Source organism: Micrasema longulum, unplaced genomic scaffold, assembly GCF_059751315.1.
Source record: "Micrasema longulum isolate JH-2025_06_02 unplaced genomic scaffold, ASM5975131v1 h1tg000260l, whole genome shotgun sequence".
NCBI lineage: Eukaryota > Metazoa > Arthropoda > Insecta > Trichoptera > Brachycentridae > Micrasema > Micrasema longulum.
Window position 1 is genome coordinate 2087541 of NW_028277464.1, and position 17579 is coordinate 2105119.

The following is a 17579-nucleotide window of genomic DNA, read 5'->3' on the forward strand; positions in this document are numbered from 1 at the left end:
AATTGTTTATTTTTTTTAAAGAGTTCTTTAGTTGTTTTATTATTGTAATTTAGCAGAAAACTATTCTAGGGTAGTAGTAGTATAAAATAAAAGAAAATACAATCACAAATTTAATCCGTTACACATACATAATTTTAATATGGGAATATCAGTGAAGTGGAAATAAAACTACAAATTAATAAAATCAATAGAAATCGGAAAACAGTACTGTTTTTTTAAATTTTTTATGTCAATAAAGGTTATTTAAGGAATCTATACATGGCTTAAGTAAATAATTTCTCAAAACAATATAATGATTTTATCAGTGATAGCAGTCCATATAAAATCATTAAGTTTTATTTTAAATAATAATATATGTTATCGAAACATTAAGCATAGTTTTTTTTAAATATCTTGTATCGAGACTCCGAATGAGAAGATCCGATGTTTGAACCTCGCTCTACCACAATTTATTTCCCATTTTCTAATATAGTGATTTGTGACCAAAATAAAATGGCGTAGAATAAAATATTATGTATAACCCAAGTATCAAAGATTAAACCGCTCTCATGACGAGTTGTTTTAAAACAACTCTAAATTAGTCCTAAATTAAATTTGTTGCAACAGAGGGAAAACATTTTTGAGAAGGGAATATGGAAGTCTAGGCTTTTACAGGGCTTGAGACAAATTTATCTCGAAATAACTCCTTAGGGAGGAAATCTAGCCTGTCTGCAAACATTTGGACATACGTAAAACATTGTTAAAGTCCTAAATTATTTATAAAAAATAAATATTCAGAAAATTAAAAATAATAGCAAGCATAATCAAATGAGGCACTGAATCAAAGGGACTCAAGTGACATTTAAACAGTTTTTGGCAAAATGACTTGCATTCATTTTTGACTTCCACTTTTTATATAAAATGACTAAGACAACGGGTTAGTGTTATGATTTATTCTTAACATAAATGGAAAGGAAATAAATTACATATACAAACTGATAACTCATACAAATTTGGCGATTATGTTTCTCTGGCATAATTTTTTTGTTAAACTTTAATTTAGCCATACTAATTTTTTTTTTGTTTATTTCGCTTTCAGTGGCTTAAAACATAGAATTTTTTAACATTAACTACATACTCGGATTAAAATTATGTCAAATGTCGCTTAAGCTCTTATGGCTCTCAAATGTTAAGTATTTTATTTTTTAACAATTCAAATAAGAAAAGGTTGAATTATTGTTTTTCTCATTTGTCTTACTGATGAAGTAGGTGATATTTAAGACGTACATCTAGTTTTTATTTTTACTTTTTTTCTCTATACACTGTTTTAACTTTATAATGTTGTATCTAGTTTGTACATAAATAATATGTTTGCGTTTTTTTACGACATGATAAGTTTTACTTTTTATTGGTTTTTACATCCCTTTTATAATACAAAACTGTTTTTAGTTTGTACACTACTGATATACATGTACTTATGTTTATTTTTGTAAATCCCCCTTTGGTATAAATGTATAAATAAATCAATTTGATGTGTTGTTATTAAATTATTACTATGTAGGATTAATTATAAAGCACCATTTTTGTTAAATTACTTCGAGGGTTCTGTAGTTGTACTAATGTAATGAGAAAATAAAATTAATCTAGAGGGTAAATAATGGGGATAATTTCCTAACCTCGGAGGTGCCGGCTAGTGAATTGGTGTATGCCAGAAACTGTTCCAGAACCTTCTCTGACTTGTGAGAAAGATCCTTGAAGGTAAAGAAAGCGTCTATTTTCTCTACACAACCAGCACACACCACGTGAGGCAGTGGATCTGTCGGCGATACCTACAAAACAAATTGAAATATTATTTATAAATTGTGTTAATATGTTAGACAAGTTAAAAATAATACATTTTAAATACATAAAATATGCTGTATATACACGTAATGACAAACTGCAAATAAGCATTTATTTATTGATTCAGTGTTTATTTTGTACAACTCCATATTATTTATTTATTTATTTATTTCATTTTATTTGGGATTTTTACAGCTATTACATAAACAAAATAATTAGAAAAATCTTAACAATACTAAAGCCAATTAAAAAAATCCACTGTAAATATAATGACACATAATATATAAGAAAAGAAGTTTAGTAATTGTATTTGTGTGACGTTTGTATTCATGTGTATGTGAATGTGTGTATGCGTGAATGAATGAGGGAGAGGATACATGTGCGTATGGGAATGAAAGAGGGAGAGGGTGCGTGTGTATGGGTGCGTAAGTATGAAAATAATATATTTGCTTAAAACTTGTAAATTGTATTAAAAATGGTACAATAAAGAGCTTAGTAAAAAGTTAGAAACCTTTTTGTGAAAATTCAAATGACGAAATGATATAAATTGTTTTTTTTTATTTTTTTAAGTATGTTAAATTTCAAAACCGTATTCTGAAAAAAAAAAGCATTTTATTTTTTAAATTAAACTGATACACATCGAATGAATAATGTGCGACGAGTCCTATACAATACAGTAGGTAACCACAAAATGCAGTAAATACGAAATAATGACAACAATAAAATAAGGTTTGACAATACGCGAACGTTGATTCAAAACGAACACACAAATGCATATTATATGCACCTACATAATATATAAATAAGATTAACATATAAGTTTAATAGAAATGGTTCGGATTATAAAAAATCAAGTGTCACAAACAGTTGGCCCGCAGTACGGGGATACATAATTATATCAAAAGATCTTCTCACTATAAAACTTATATATGTTCAGGGATAGAGAGCAACGGAGAGGAGGATGCGGACAAAGACAATTTATTACCTATGGCAGTTTTGATAAATTTAATATTTTTGGTAAATATATCTATTTCGTTAAATTTCCTGTTATACGTATCCATAATACGGTTAATCGTAGCGTTTTTTGACGAATTTGTTCTGCATTTAGGTATGTGGAAAAGTTGTGTATAACGCGTTTGTCTCTGTGGTACCTTAAGATGAATGCGGTTAACCAATTCGGGGGAATCTATTTTATCAGATATTATGTTGGTGAGTAACACTATATCAGCTGTGGTTCGTCTATCAGCGAGAGTTTGGATATTATGAAAAACGCACGCTTGGCGATAATCTGGAAAATTGAGATGTAATCTACGGTTTAAGTTATTTATAAACATTTTTTGAATTCTTTCAATTTTGCAGGAATGAATTTTATAATAAGGAGACCAGACAGGTGAAGAAAATTCTAGTAAACTACGAACATAAGAAAAATATAATTTTTTAAGAGTATCGGTATTTTGAAACGGTTTGCCTGTGCGTAGTATAAATCCTAGTGTTCTAAAAGATTTTTCAGTAATACCATCGATGTGACGATTAAAAGTTAATTTTTCATCTAAGAGGATACCTAAATCACGGACTGTTTCGACAGATTTAATATTTGTATTATTTAATTTGTAATTAAAATCGATGGCACGGGTCTTTCTTTTGAATGTTATTTTTAGGCATTTTTCAGGGTTAAGCGATAGTTTATTATTTATACAATAAACCGACAGTCTAGTGAGGTCCTCCTGCATTTTATGACAGTCATTAGTATTTTCAATATTTAAGTATACCTTCATGTCATCTGCATACATAATGTATTTAGAGTTATTAAAACAATCGCCTATATCATGAACATATACATTGAATAAAAGGGGTCCTAAGTGGCTACCTTGAGGGACACCAGATGGAAGCAAGGAAAAGTCAGAAGAGTGCCCGCCAACGACGACTGCCTGACTCCTTTTACTGATGTAAGAACCAAGCCAACATAAGAGATCTCTATTAATTCCGATTGCTATTAACTTTTTTTAGAGGATTGAATGATCAACACGATCAAACGCCTTTGAATAATCAGTGTAAATAACGTCAGATTGTAATCCCTTGGCCATATACTCAGCAATATCGGTTGTGAAGAGCGTTAAATTAGAAACTACTGATCGTTTCCGCATAAAACCGTGCTGTTCATTTGGAATGTGTAAAGCAACTTCAGATGACGAAATAAAAAATAGTGATATGAATAAAAACAAAGTAAAATTGGTTTTAAAAATCTTTTTCTAAATTCTAAGTTTAGTCTGTAAAAAAAAAAAAAAAATTATAAAAAAATGGGGAAACCAAACAATTTAAAACTGTCAAAAAAAGTGTTTGTTTATTATTTTTTATATATTTCGTTTTCAAAAAAGACTTGATTTACTTGTATTTAATTTTTTTTTAACTTTTATTTTATTGATATTTTTAAGATTTTTTTAAAAATATTTTATGCAAACATTTATTATATTGTGTTACAAAAATGTTTAAAGAGAGAAATCCCTGCAAAAAAACTGCTTTTGCAGTTTGGCGGGAATTTAAAAAAAAAATTGTTTAGAATTTAAAAAAGAAAAATAAAATAAAAAAAAATAAAAAAAGATAAAAGGTGATTATAAACTAACATTTCAAATATTTTGCCAAACACTGGTAAGATTGAGACCGGTCGATAATTCTCAACTTTATTTTTGAGGCCACTTTTATGAATGGGAATGATAAGTGCTCTTTTCCAGTGACTCGGAAAGACTCCATCTTTTAATGAGCGATTGAATATAATTGTTAGAGGTTTGGCAAGTTGATTTGCACATTTGATTGCGAATAATGGAGGAATGTCATCGCTTCCAGCACCTTTGCTAGAATCTAATTTAGTAAGAATTTTACGGACATCGTCGTAAGAAAAGTTAATTGAAGATGTAGCAACATTGCGTGTGCTTTGATGGAGTGGGGAGGTTATGCAGGCTTCATCGATCAAATTGCTTTGAGTATAGACCGAATTAAAATAATTAGAGAAGTGGTCGACGTTCATAAAAGCTGGTGGTTCTGAAGTGGGTGTTCACTCCGTACGCCGAAGACTCCAAGAGAGCGAGTTTTTTGCAAGGTGGCATGCAAAAAAGCCACTACTCACCAAAAAAATGCGCATTGCCCACTTAGAATGGGCTAAAAAATATAAAACTTGGACTGAAATCGATTGGTGACGAGTTATTTTCTCTGATGAGAGTAAATAGAATTTATTTGGTTCTGATTAAATTCAGTACGTGGGACGAAGATCTGGAGAACGTTTAAGAGATGAGTGTTTTAGACCAACAGTGAAGCATCCTGCTGGACAAATGGTCTGGGGATGTTTCTCCTTTTATGGAGTGGGGCAATTAGCATTCATAAAAGGAACTGTGAATGCAGAAGTTCACAAAAAAAATTTGGAAGAGTGTTTATTCTCGTCAATTGAAATGCACTATTCCTATATTTCTGAGTGCATTTTCCAAGATGACTCTGCACCGTGTCACCGAGCAAAAACTGTAAGTATTTTTTTTTTTTTGACACCCATTTATAATGTTAAAAAAATATAACACTATTAAAATCATTTTTAGGTCAAAGAATATATGAAAATTCGTGGAATTCCAACACTGGATTGGCCCGGAAATAGTCCTGACCCGAACTCTATCGAGAACTTGTGGCATAAAATGGCAATCGAAATAAATAAACTGAAGCCTTCGTCAAAGAATTTTTTTTTCCCAAAATTACATACAAAATTTGGTGAAATCCATGCCAAAACGTATTGAAGCCGTAATAAAAAAAAGGAGGAACAAAGTACTGATTTTGTTGGTTTTTGATAATTGTTAGTTTTATGTACCTATGTAATTTTATTTCAAATAAATATGTGGTTTTTAAAACTATACGAGCAGTTTTCATTTTTGTGTGAAAAATTCAAAAATCTACAAATTAACTATAAAATTATAAAAAAAAAATTGCTCTCTAAATAGGCACTTTTTTTGTATATCATATTTAAACAGTGTTGCTTAATAATTTGGACTGAAAAGCTATCAAGAAATCACAACAAAAAAAAAATATTTAAAAAAACTAATATTTTCAGTCTGGAAAGATTTCAGTGCTCGCTACTGTATATAACTATATAAGGACGTTCAGTCCATTTAATTTTTTACTATGCTTGTTTTATATTGATTTCTTTATTTCCTCATCATTATTCAGTACATAACACATTACTAATGTGCAAAGGCAAATAGACGCAAGTCAAAAATAGTAGTTTTGAGATAAACGGGTTTAAAGTTTTATTTTGTTTTATGCTCTATTTTCAATTTTGAAATAAGTTTTCTTATACAAACTAAGTTTGAAAAGTATAAATACAGTTCTTAGAAATGATTAAAACATGTTTTTGCCATAAAAGTATAGTAAGCTTCATATGATTAAAGAAAATGTATTTTGTCGCTACATATTTGCTAGAGCGTCGCACAAATAATTTGATAATGAGCCGCAATTTCGCAACTCGGCTTCTTATGTGGGTCTCCATAGACCCAGTTTTAAAAGTCGTCTTTTGAGCCCTTTTTGTGGTTATATTTTAATTTTTAAAAATCTTGTAATGTTCTGTAAAGCAATGGGATGACATGTTATTAATAATTATGATAAAATTATAAATAAACTTATCAATGAATCTTCTTGGTTTCAATAATAAACTATGGAGTTTTATCAAGAAATATCCACAAAACAAATCGACATGTTGTTAGTTTTTTTTGTGAGATTTCTCACATTTTTTTCACTAGTAATTTAAAATATCGGAGCAAAGCAAATACGTACTGTTCCCTACAGATACAGAAACTACACGACCGTTCCTCCCTGCGCCCGCTCTGCTTCTGGGCCCCGCCACTCGGCCATTACGTTATCTCTGATGGCTTTGTTTTTCAGTTATAATGCGAGTAATTCCGGTAACCAGAATTCTCCAGTGACAGTAAACATTTTTTATATTGAATAAAAATAATCCAGTATTTAGACTGCGAGCCCCGACATCGTTGCCATGCTTAGTGTTGATTAAATTTAGAGCAGTTTTATATCACAGAATATAATATATATTAGATGTTCAAACATAAATAAAAAATGTGAACCTTACTCATCGTGTAAAGTGATGATGTAAACTATTACATTATAACTTGTCCTAAAATGTCTATAAATCTTTTTTAATTCATGAAATCAGTATAATCCGTAATATGCATAAAGTATTGTTGAAAAGATATTATGTCAATCAATGACGCCATGAAGTCGTCAATCTGAAATTGCCGCTATATGCCCTTTGCATATGCAATGAAAGTTATTTTTGAATTGTTATATGAAAATGAAAGTAAAAGTAAAAATGAAATGCAAGAAATTCAATTTATTATTTAAATAAAATACGTATCCAAAAAAGATAACACATCAGAATCAATATGGCTACCTAGATCAAGAGCATCATTATTCACTTTCAGATTTAAAAAGAAATCTTTGCGATTTGGTGGAACAGTCAATATCATTTTCATAAGATCATCTTTTTTCTCTTGGGGTATTCCTCTATGCTCTAACTGCTTACACACCATTGTGTCATCTATAAAACCTTTCTTGATTAAATCTTTGAGAAATTTTGTTAATTTTACTAAAAACACATTCAGTTCTTTGTAGTCTGCTTCGTCATATTCTTTATTTGCATAAATTGATGTAAAACCCCCCGAAATTCTATAATGTTAAGGTTACTTATATTATATCCTTTGGGAAACACCGCTTTTGTCTCATTAAAAAAAATTAGGACATCTTCGTGTTCGAAGTAATAAACTTCTGTGTTGTTTCTAGCTTTTTTATGTTTGATGAAAAATCTTAGATATCATACACGTTGCCGATTTTGTTGAGCTTTTTTTGTGATTGCGCCATGCACTTTATTAGCAGGCATAAAAGCGTGCCCTGGCTCGAGATATTCGATCTTCAATGTCTTGGGAGAAATATCTTTATTATTTATATATCTCCTAGACACAAAAAAGGGACTCGGTTCTTTTTTTTGCGCTGCAGTTATCACAGAATGTTCCGATGTCCTCTAGATCTCTGCCAAAGTTATTTAAAAAAAAAAAAAAGCTGTAGCTATGTTATAAGCTTTTCGTCCCGCTTCGCCTTAGTGCCACAACATGAATAAGGCTTGCCCTTGCCTGGACGCCGCGGGTATCGTATCATCTAATGTCGCAGCAAACGGCCGCAAGTTTTGGCTGTGCCGTGGTAAAAAGCAGCAACATAAAATGATGCTTTTTGCCAAAACATATATCAAATGAATAAAGTTTTGCGGCTATTGGGATAATGAATATCTCAGCAAAGGAAAGAGATAGAGCAAAATCTATGCTTGTATATGATAGAGGCCGGTTGTAAGAATGCTTTGAGCCCTGTTACGCTTAACAGCCGCAACTTAAGTTACGGCCATTTGCCTTTACACATGAGATTATTGGTACAATATTTGAATTAATTTTTGCAGATAAAATTTATGGATACGTGTAGCCACTACACTGGCCCGTAGGAACGTTCCGGAGTGTCAGAGGTATTACTTTGTTTTAAAATGTACATATCTCTGGGACATGGAATTGGAGGAGAAGATTTAACAATATTTTGTTTTGTAGTAAAAATAAATATTTGCGTTCTTATGATTTACTTAGATCTTTAATTTTGAGGGCCATTTTCAACGAGTTGTATGTAACTCACTAAGAGAAAATGGGAATCACGTCGGGGTAGAGTGGGATTCGAACCACGGACCTTTGAGCCGCGAGTCTGAGACACTAGGCACGGGACCACAACCATTGCAATCTGAGAGTACTCGCCCTCCACTCAGTAACCCGGCTTTCTATAGACCTAGGCTTGAAGGGTGGGAACTCATTTACAGGGACCCGTCACAAAAAATCCACATGGGTCATAGTGACGCCAGGAACTTATGTAGGACTGACCCTCATTTTTCAGAATAAGAATAAGTATGTATCTCGCACGTCAGGTATATACTATTATAGTTTATCAAAAGTGTAAATAATTGGGGTGCTTGAATAAGATGTATGAATGTGAAGAAGTGAGGCATGTATGAAACGCCTCATCTAAAACAGTGATGAGGCGTTCTATCCTCTCTGCCTATCCCTAAGGGAAAACGGTGTGATGGTTTGGCTTGTTTGATAGAGATTTTCGAGAAGTAAAACCAACGCAGAGCTCTTTTCTTGATTTTGTCGATAATGCTTATCTCAGCCTTACATAATGTATGGATCTCAACATTTGTGCAACTATCGTACATAATTCTACCACACATTCGCCTGAGCGATCGCATTTTGACAGCATTCAGCCTACTTTCATCCCTGTTTTTCCAAGCCCATACTTCGCTCCCATACATCAGGGTCGGGACCAGGACTCTATTGTGAACTGCTAATTTTGTCTCTTGTGACAAACATTTGTCTTTTGAATAAATAAAAAAAAGAGAAAGGAGATTTAAGTACATATATGTATGTAGGTTTAAGTACAATAGGCAAATAAAGTTTTTTGGGAATGTTTTTAAATTCTAATTTTTCTCAAACAAAACTTCATGCGTTAATTTTATTATACTATTTAGGCATATTGGGCAATAATATGCAATGACATTCATTAATGTAGAAATTTATAAGTAATGTTTTATTTATATGAAACAGTTATGTGGGAGAGTTCCAATTCTCTATTTCTCTCAAGTGTTTTATTATTGTTGACACATGATACGCTGTGTATGATTTATTAGTTTACATTTAGTGAGTTCCAAAAGTACTTTTCGTAATAATTGTCCAGCAGTAAGTTTTATAAGGATCGGTCATATTACAAGTGTAGCTAAAATTAAATGTACGAAAAATAAAGTTTTTCCTTCCGACAATCCTTTGTCTCAAAGTTCATAGTGTTCCGTACAACTACTGGCGTTGATAGCGATAGATGTAAAGAATATTTGGAAGAATGAATGACAGAGTGATCTCCATAATAAAAAAACACTATTAGTCATCGAGAAATGAACATGGATGGGATATTGCGTAGGCCGTAATATGATATCACAAAGCGAAAATACCCAACAGGCGCGAGAAAGTTATAATGGCGCTTATCAGCATCCGTAATCTCAACAAGAATAGACCCCCTGCCGAAAACTTTCACACATGCGAGATTAATCTAGTTTAATCTTATTTAATGCATATCAGAAAATTTTAAAAACAAACATACCACTATTGAGAGGCACGTCATTATCTTTTCGGAAAGATGTGATTCGTTCTTATCACCGTCAAAAATAGATAACTTGACATCACTGCATTTATCGCCACAAAATGATAAACAAAGGCGACACACGGAGTAAAACTTTGGTGGCACATTACACATATTTATGAATATTTTACGAAAGGTGTGACGTTTATATATAAACTAAAACTACTCATTTATAAAAAAAATAAATATGACCCGCCGCCTCAGAAACAAAAAAGTTTTTCCGAGAAAATGTGTAATGCAAGCATGCAGCGCGACATCGCGATTGTCAGCTTGTAATCAGTGCCATCTGTATTTCATCACAAAAACATGTTCAAACACTCATAAATACACTTCCGTCAAAATCCTTATGAATACAATAAAATTGTACAATTTTTGTATTTAAATGTCAAAATATTATAGATACGATTCATTCATAAATTTGTTTAATTATCAAACTTAAAGCAATTTGATTTTCATACTGCAAAACGAAAAGTCGTGTTAAAACTGTTGGATGACGAAAAAATGATAAAACAGACATACATGTCGAGAATTAATGGTAACGTAGGATGAGGAAAACCAAGAAAGGCGTGACATGATCAGATAAACCAAAATCTTAAGTCTGGTCATGTCAAAAGCATATTTAACTGATGGGCATGCATGACAAGATATATGCATGTGGAAGAAGATAGGTATGGATGTTAGGATAGACGTGTGTGACGGTCTATCCTCTCTGTCTACTCCTATGGCTTGGTGGTAGTAGTAACACAATAGTTTACTCGTTGACTGCATTTTTTTACATAAACATTAAATAATAATACCATAAGTAATATAATAATAATAATTCTAATAAAAATGATTTTTTTGGTTCTCAATATTGCACCCACATTTTGCATGAATATTTATAAACTAGCTTTTAGCCGTGGCTTAGCTTGCGTGGTATTAGGGAGAAATCACTTAATTAGTTTTGTCGTTTAACAATAAGAATTTTCCCGATAGAAAAATATATTTTTCGAGATAAAGGGTAGCCTGGATCAATTTTTAGTCCTCCAACTATCAATATGCAAAAAGCGGAGGTCCGTTAGTCTATGGCGACGTAGCATCGTTATTGTTTTAAAATAAATGTTTTTTTCCCCCTAGAATTTTCCCGAGGGAGTGAAATTTTTTGGGATGAAAAATGGTCTGAACGACACTCCTAAGCTCTCTGGCTATTCCTGTGGAAAAAACAAATTGATCGGTTACTCCATTGCCACGTGAAGGAAATACAAACAAACAAACACTCTTTCGCATAGGATATAATATTTTTTGTATAAAATGTTTTGGCATAATATTATATAAATAATGCATTTACGAGCTTTGGAATAAAAATACGATTCCAAAACAAAGAAATCAAATAACTACTGGCAATATATTTTTATAAAAATATTAAATACAGGCAACCCAAATAGACAAAGGATTTTAGCTAATAATGCACGTAACCGTATAATGAAAATAATCGAGTATGTTATTGTAACCGGATTTTAAAGAACCAGATTTATGTACCGATTATCAGTTATCGTCAAAATAATCGGTTATACAAAATATATTCGAAGACAATAACAAAATAAAAATATAAAAAACTGATTAATGACAAAATAAACGGATGACTCGAAAGATCTTTAAGATATCTCAGGAACCTATCAAGTGATTATTATTTTGAGTTATCGACCTATCGACCTATTAATAGGTCAATGATTGACAATCTATTTTACGAATACACGTATCAGATTTTTCTTTCGAGCTTTACTGGAAGTTCTTTATTCATTGTATTCTCATTTAAATATATATTTTTTAATAATTTTAACAGAAAGTAACGTAGGTAATATTTTTAGGACTGCTGCATCTTCTCCTCCTTTTAAAGATTATTCGTGAGGTTCTTAATTGTCGACTGATGTTCATTGCTATTACACAATTGATTTTGATGTAGGTACATAATTTTAACGTGTTTTTGATTATTTATACCTGATTACGAACCGTGGTAAAACCATATACGACAGATGCACAAATTTTGAGATCCGTTCATTATGTAAGCCTGAGATAAGCATTATCGACAAGATCAAGAAAGGAGCTCTGCGTTGGTTCGGACATGTAGAGTGAATGGACAGCAAAAGAACGGTTGAAAATGTTTACGATTTGAATGTTGATGGATGCAGAAATAGAAGAAGACAAAGAAAGACATGGCATGACCAAATCTAACAAATTCTTGAAGATGGACATGTCAAAAGTAGGAATAATCAGTGCGCGTGCATGAGAAGATGTATGAATGTAGAGGAAGCGAGATCTGTATGCAAAAATAGAGTGATTACCTTTACGGGGAAACGGCATGATGGTTTGTTTGTTTGTTTGATTACGAATATTATATTATATTCGTAATCGGTTATAAATAAATACTGGCATGCAAATAAGTGATTTTTCAAACTGGTTATGCACAACACTATCTTTTTACCTTCGGTCGTCCATGTTGTCGTTCATAGAATCTAAAATGTAGAATTATAAAGTAAGAAATAGAAGTAATATAAAAAATGTGGTTAAAATAAAAAAATGTAATGACATTTCAAACGTTTAGTAGTCACTACACATATTTATAAATCTTAAACTAACGAAAAAATTAGAAAAATCTATTGTTAGTCGTTCCAAGTTGTTTACAAATATGGAAAAAATCAGCTGTGGTTGTTTCTATTCGTCTTTTTCATCGTGTTATCCATGAAGAGTTTTGTGTTTTTTTTTAAAATAAACTATTTAAGTCTACAATTTTAATAGAACTGTCAAGAGTTTTTCGGAGACAGGTTTATGGATAATATTCAACTATTTTAAATGGAAGACCTTTTATATTACGTACTTGTGCTGTTAATAGTATTACCTGTGTTTTTATTTTTTAATTTGTGGACTGGATTAGGGTGGGGTCTATTTAAAAATAATTGACAAGTAAATGAAAATAGTTTTTATTAAAATAAACCATGTTTTACAAGCGCATTTTTATATTTCATTTCCAATTAAAAAAATAAAATGTTTCAATCATTGACATATTAATCATAGACATGCCCTGAGCCCTCTAAAATAATGACAGTTAACTCATGCCCAACGCGTATTTAGTCGTTCTTCGACCGCCAGGCGTGACGTTTAGAATTGAAACAAGAATGCCTACTTGTGTCGTGAAAACGTAAAAACTTTTTAGATTAACATTGTAATAAGAATTGTGTAACATTTCAGTAGTAAATATTTGTATAATGTAGAGCACAGAAAACACGTCCGTCTGCGGCCGCCAAAGGGCCGGTCTGAATGTAATAAAAACCCAAACAAGATATTGTTTAAAATTGAATATTACAACTAGAATTATCGTATTAAAAAAAATACAATTCTATAAAAAAAGGTTTTAAATAAACTATTTCGATAATTTTTAATGGTATTACCGATTGCATAATTTTACGTAGAAATAAAGGAAAATTTTACAAAAATTTATGTGATTTAAAATGCTTATATTTCTTTTCAAAAACAAAAAATTAAGATTCTGCCGCGGCCACTTCCTTGTTAAATTTATTATCTTCAAATCATTATAATAAATTTTAGTTCAATACTTGAGTCTTTATTGAGATCCCAGATTCATAAGCTTAGTCTAAATTTGAAATGACGTAATCTACCGGTCTAAAAGTAATTATATTTTAGTTATATAAAACTTTTAAGTACATTTTTTGATAGAAATACCTATAAAAAATATTGTTTTTATCTAATATATGATTTTTATTTATTTTTTTATTGCGCGATTTTTAAAAAACATTGTTTTAAAATGGCGAAATCGTATGATTTCCTAATTTTGCGTTCGTTTTACCCGACTACAGCCTTAACAAAGCTTAAAACAATTAATATTCTAATATAACTATTATTTTTCGTTATCGTCAAACTACGCCCAGCTGCGCAATTGCGAAGCTCTTCTTAGTTACAGTGATGCACTGATAAGAAATACTTTTTTAAATATAATAAACGTGACTTAAAAATATCTTATGGTTGTTAAAAATCCAGTAAAAAAAAATAAGGAAAGAACCTGATTGGGATCCACCAAAAACGAATGTTAATTTTAAAATACAAACTGTTTTACGTACCTAAAACGAGTATCCTTACATTTTTCGTGGCAAATGAATGCAGCCCTAGTGTAAATAAACAGTACCAAGTAACTATTGGTATGTTTTCATGTCACTACTTTTAAAAATATTTTACTCTCTAGGGCATGTCTATGTATTACATGTCAATGGTTTCAATATATTATACTTGTAAAGTTGTTTTGAAATGCCGAGCTCCATGCATAATCTAATGCAAATATCAAACATTGTAGATAAAATTAAGACAGGTTATTAACCTAAAGAACATCCATAAATATTTTGATGAAGATGGACGTAGAAACCGATGAAGACTAAATTAGACGTGGAACAATCAAATCCATCACATTATTGATCGTAAAAGAAGTAAAATTCAGAATCAAACAGGAGAGGATAAAATGCCATTTCACTACGTTTTTTACATACAGACCTCGCTTTCTCTATATTTATACATCTTCTCAGTCAGTCAGTCTACAAGTATTTTTTAGATTTGGTTGTGCCATGTCTTTCTCGGTCTTCCTCATTATCTGCATCCATCAACTTTCGCATCATGAATCTTTTTAGCCATTCTCTCACTGTCAATTCGCTCTGCGTGTCCAAACCAACACGGCACTCCTTTTCTGATTTGGTCGATGCTTATCTCAGCCACACAATGCATGGATCTCAACATGTACACACCTGAAGTGCATATTTGCCCGAGAGATCGCATTTCGACAGCATTCAGCGTACTTCCATCCTTGTTTTTCCAATTCCACATAAGGTAATCCACTGTCAACTACTAATTTCGCCTCCTGCGACAAACATCTGTTTGACAAGGTTTGATTATTTCTATTCCTAGTAAACATACTTCCCAGATACACAAATTCCTCTTCTTGTTTTGGGATAGCCAAAATAGATTCAGATAATAAGCAAAAAAGGTACAGCAAAACTCTGTTTATCCGAACTCTAGTCATACGGAATGCCAAATATCAAAATCGTTATCAGGAAATAAAAAATAAAGTAGATGTTTTTAATTTCATTGTGCAATTAACATTGCTGCACATGTTAAAATAAGTTTTTAATGTGATTCCAATTTGCTGTATTATTTCAAAAGTAATAAAATCTGGCACTTGTTATCCGGATAGTTAAAATTTTACTGTATTAGATTTTTTGAATTTAGACAGGAATAAAAAATGCATTTCATTGAGTTGTTAAAAATAAATATGAAAAATGTCTTAAGAAAAATTTAGAAGAGTCTTTTATAATTCATCATTTCCCTACCCTCACACATTGGTGCACAGGGCACTAAATTAGTGCACTAAAAATGCTGCATATCTTGATCATATGTTACATGAAGATAGGGTGATCAGTCTTACACTTCAGGGGTGGTATTCTGAATGCAAAGGCGCGCATAAAAAACACATTGCGTATTTACATACTAAATACACACTAACAGAGCGATCTCTTCGTGCGCAATTCCGTTAAGAATACCAGCCCAGGAGCAAGGAAATATTTCAGTGTAAAATCCCCTTATAAACAATATTTCAAATCAAACTCGGGACCTCGAGAATTGTTAGCAAACAATATCTATGTACACCTAATTTCCTTTTTTAGAACTTTTACCTGATCGTAGTTATCGGGTAGAGAACACTTGTCCAGGGTTCTGGTTCTCTTTCACATGCAGAACATCCGCCTGGACGCAGAATTAATATTACCTATATTATGTTTTATAAATAAATTATAAAACATTGTTTTGTTAATATACTTTATTTTACCATTTTATACATTAAATAATTTTATCACAGCAATAATTATTTTCAAAATAAAATATTTTATCTTTCTTTATAACTACAATAATTGATACAATAAATACATACACTCTGTTCATAGTAACCATTTATTAAATCACAAAATTTCTTACAAAACCTTGACTCAATTTTACATCTTGCCACGATAAGTCATTTTAATAGTCTGAATCGGGTTGTGGCCCCATGGCTAGTGTTACGGACTCAAGAATCAGAGGTCCGAGGTTCGAGCCCCATTTCCATATTCTAATAATGAGTTATTTACAACTCGTTGAAAATGGCCACCAAAATTGAAATATTTGGGTCAGCTCTTTTATATCACAAAAGTCAACAGATGGAAGAGTTGAGGAAATGTGAATGTTTTAACATAGGAAGAATGGTGAATGTTACATAGTGTGTAAAGTGGCCACTTAAACCAGCCAACGACAGGTCATAAGCCCTGTAAATGCCTAGACTTCCATATTCCTTCTCAAAAGTGTTTTCCCTCTGTTGCAACAAATTGAAATTATAAGAGCGCTAATATTTCTTTTTACTGAATTTAAAAAAAAATGTATTTTAGAAAATTAAGAGATATATAATTATTTTTCCGTTATGAGCAGTAATGCCATTTGTGGATAGCATAAATTTAATTTGTTGGAAAACTAAAACCATTTAATTCATAAACTGACACACATTAAAAAAAAAAAAAATTGGTAAATAAACCTTATAATATTAATAATGAAAATGGCAATAATCATCTTAGGTACTTTTATTGATATTGTTCATTTTAATCACATCACACCGTAAAAGATTTTTACATATTATTTATGCCAATCTGTGTCATGTTTACAATTATATAAACAATTTTAAAATTAATTAATAAATCCCTTTTATTGTTACACATCAACCAATTGACAGACATATTAATAAAATATAAATACCCTGATATAAATCATTTAGTTAAAATTAACAACATAAAATGTCTACAAATAGCAATTGTGTAAAATATTAACATATAAACTCTCTAGAAATTGAAATAGGTACTTTACATTATTAATATGTCTAAAGATAACACACTTAAAAAATAAACTCTCAAAATTTAAATACTTCGCTTTTTCAATATTCAAATAATCACAGTAAAACTTGTTCAAACAATATTAGCAGATTATGTATTTGATTTAAATAAAATAAAATAAAACTTTATCTGTGTTACTCAGTGTATTGTGAATCTGAATCAAATTGTTACCTATATCTAACATGTTTAAAACCAATTCTACCCTTTGATACCTTGAAAAAATTTTGTGACAGAAATAAAGAAACAATGAGGAAGTTCGGCGCTTTTTATTTGTTAATAAGCCAAAAAAAATAAATTATTTTTAATTTTACCAACGCTATGATTTTTTAAAGTTTTGTATTTCTGAAATAACTCCACTTGTGACATCAGAGGTTCTTGTCTGTCAGTTCTTCTGATTGGTTAGTTTGCGGTAAGCAAACCGGATATCCTTCACAGCTCTCATATCATTGGTTGGTTCATATGAACCAGTGACATAGTTCAAAGTAGTGCGTTTTTATCAAAATATTTTTTTAAATGATTTTTTTTCATACATTTTCAAGAATCTTTGCAGTACAATTT

The 17579-nt window shown here is 31.1% G+C and overlaps 1 protein-coding gene across 2 annotated transcripts in view; it reads right to left on the reverse strand.

Annotated features, from left to right (window-relative positions):
- GATAd (GATA zinc finger-domain containing protein GATAd) overlaps nt 1-10358 on the reverse strand; it is a 28827-nt gene extending 18469 nt beyond the window's left edge. Inside the window, exons 1-2 of one of the 2 annotated variants that reach the window (XM_088223980.1) lie at nt 10039-10358; nt 1656-1808 (exon numbers count right to left, since the gene is read on the reverse strand). In XM_088223980.1, coding sequence (XP_088080106.1) covers nt 1656-1808; nt 10039-10191 — 306 coding nt within the window. In that variant the 5' untranslated portion in view covers nt 10192-10358. The remainder of the gene's footprint in view (nt 1-1655; nt 1809-10038) is intronic. The other variant, XM_088223979.1, reaches the window with a different exon arrangement.
- Nucleotides 10359-17579: the final 7221 nt, after the last annotated feature.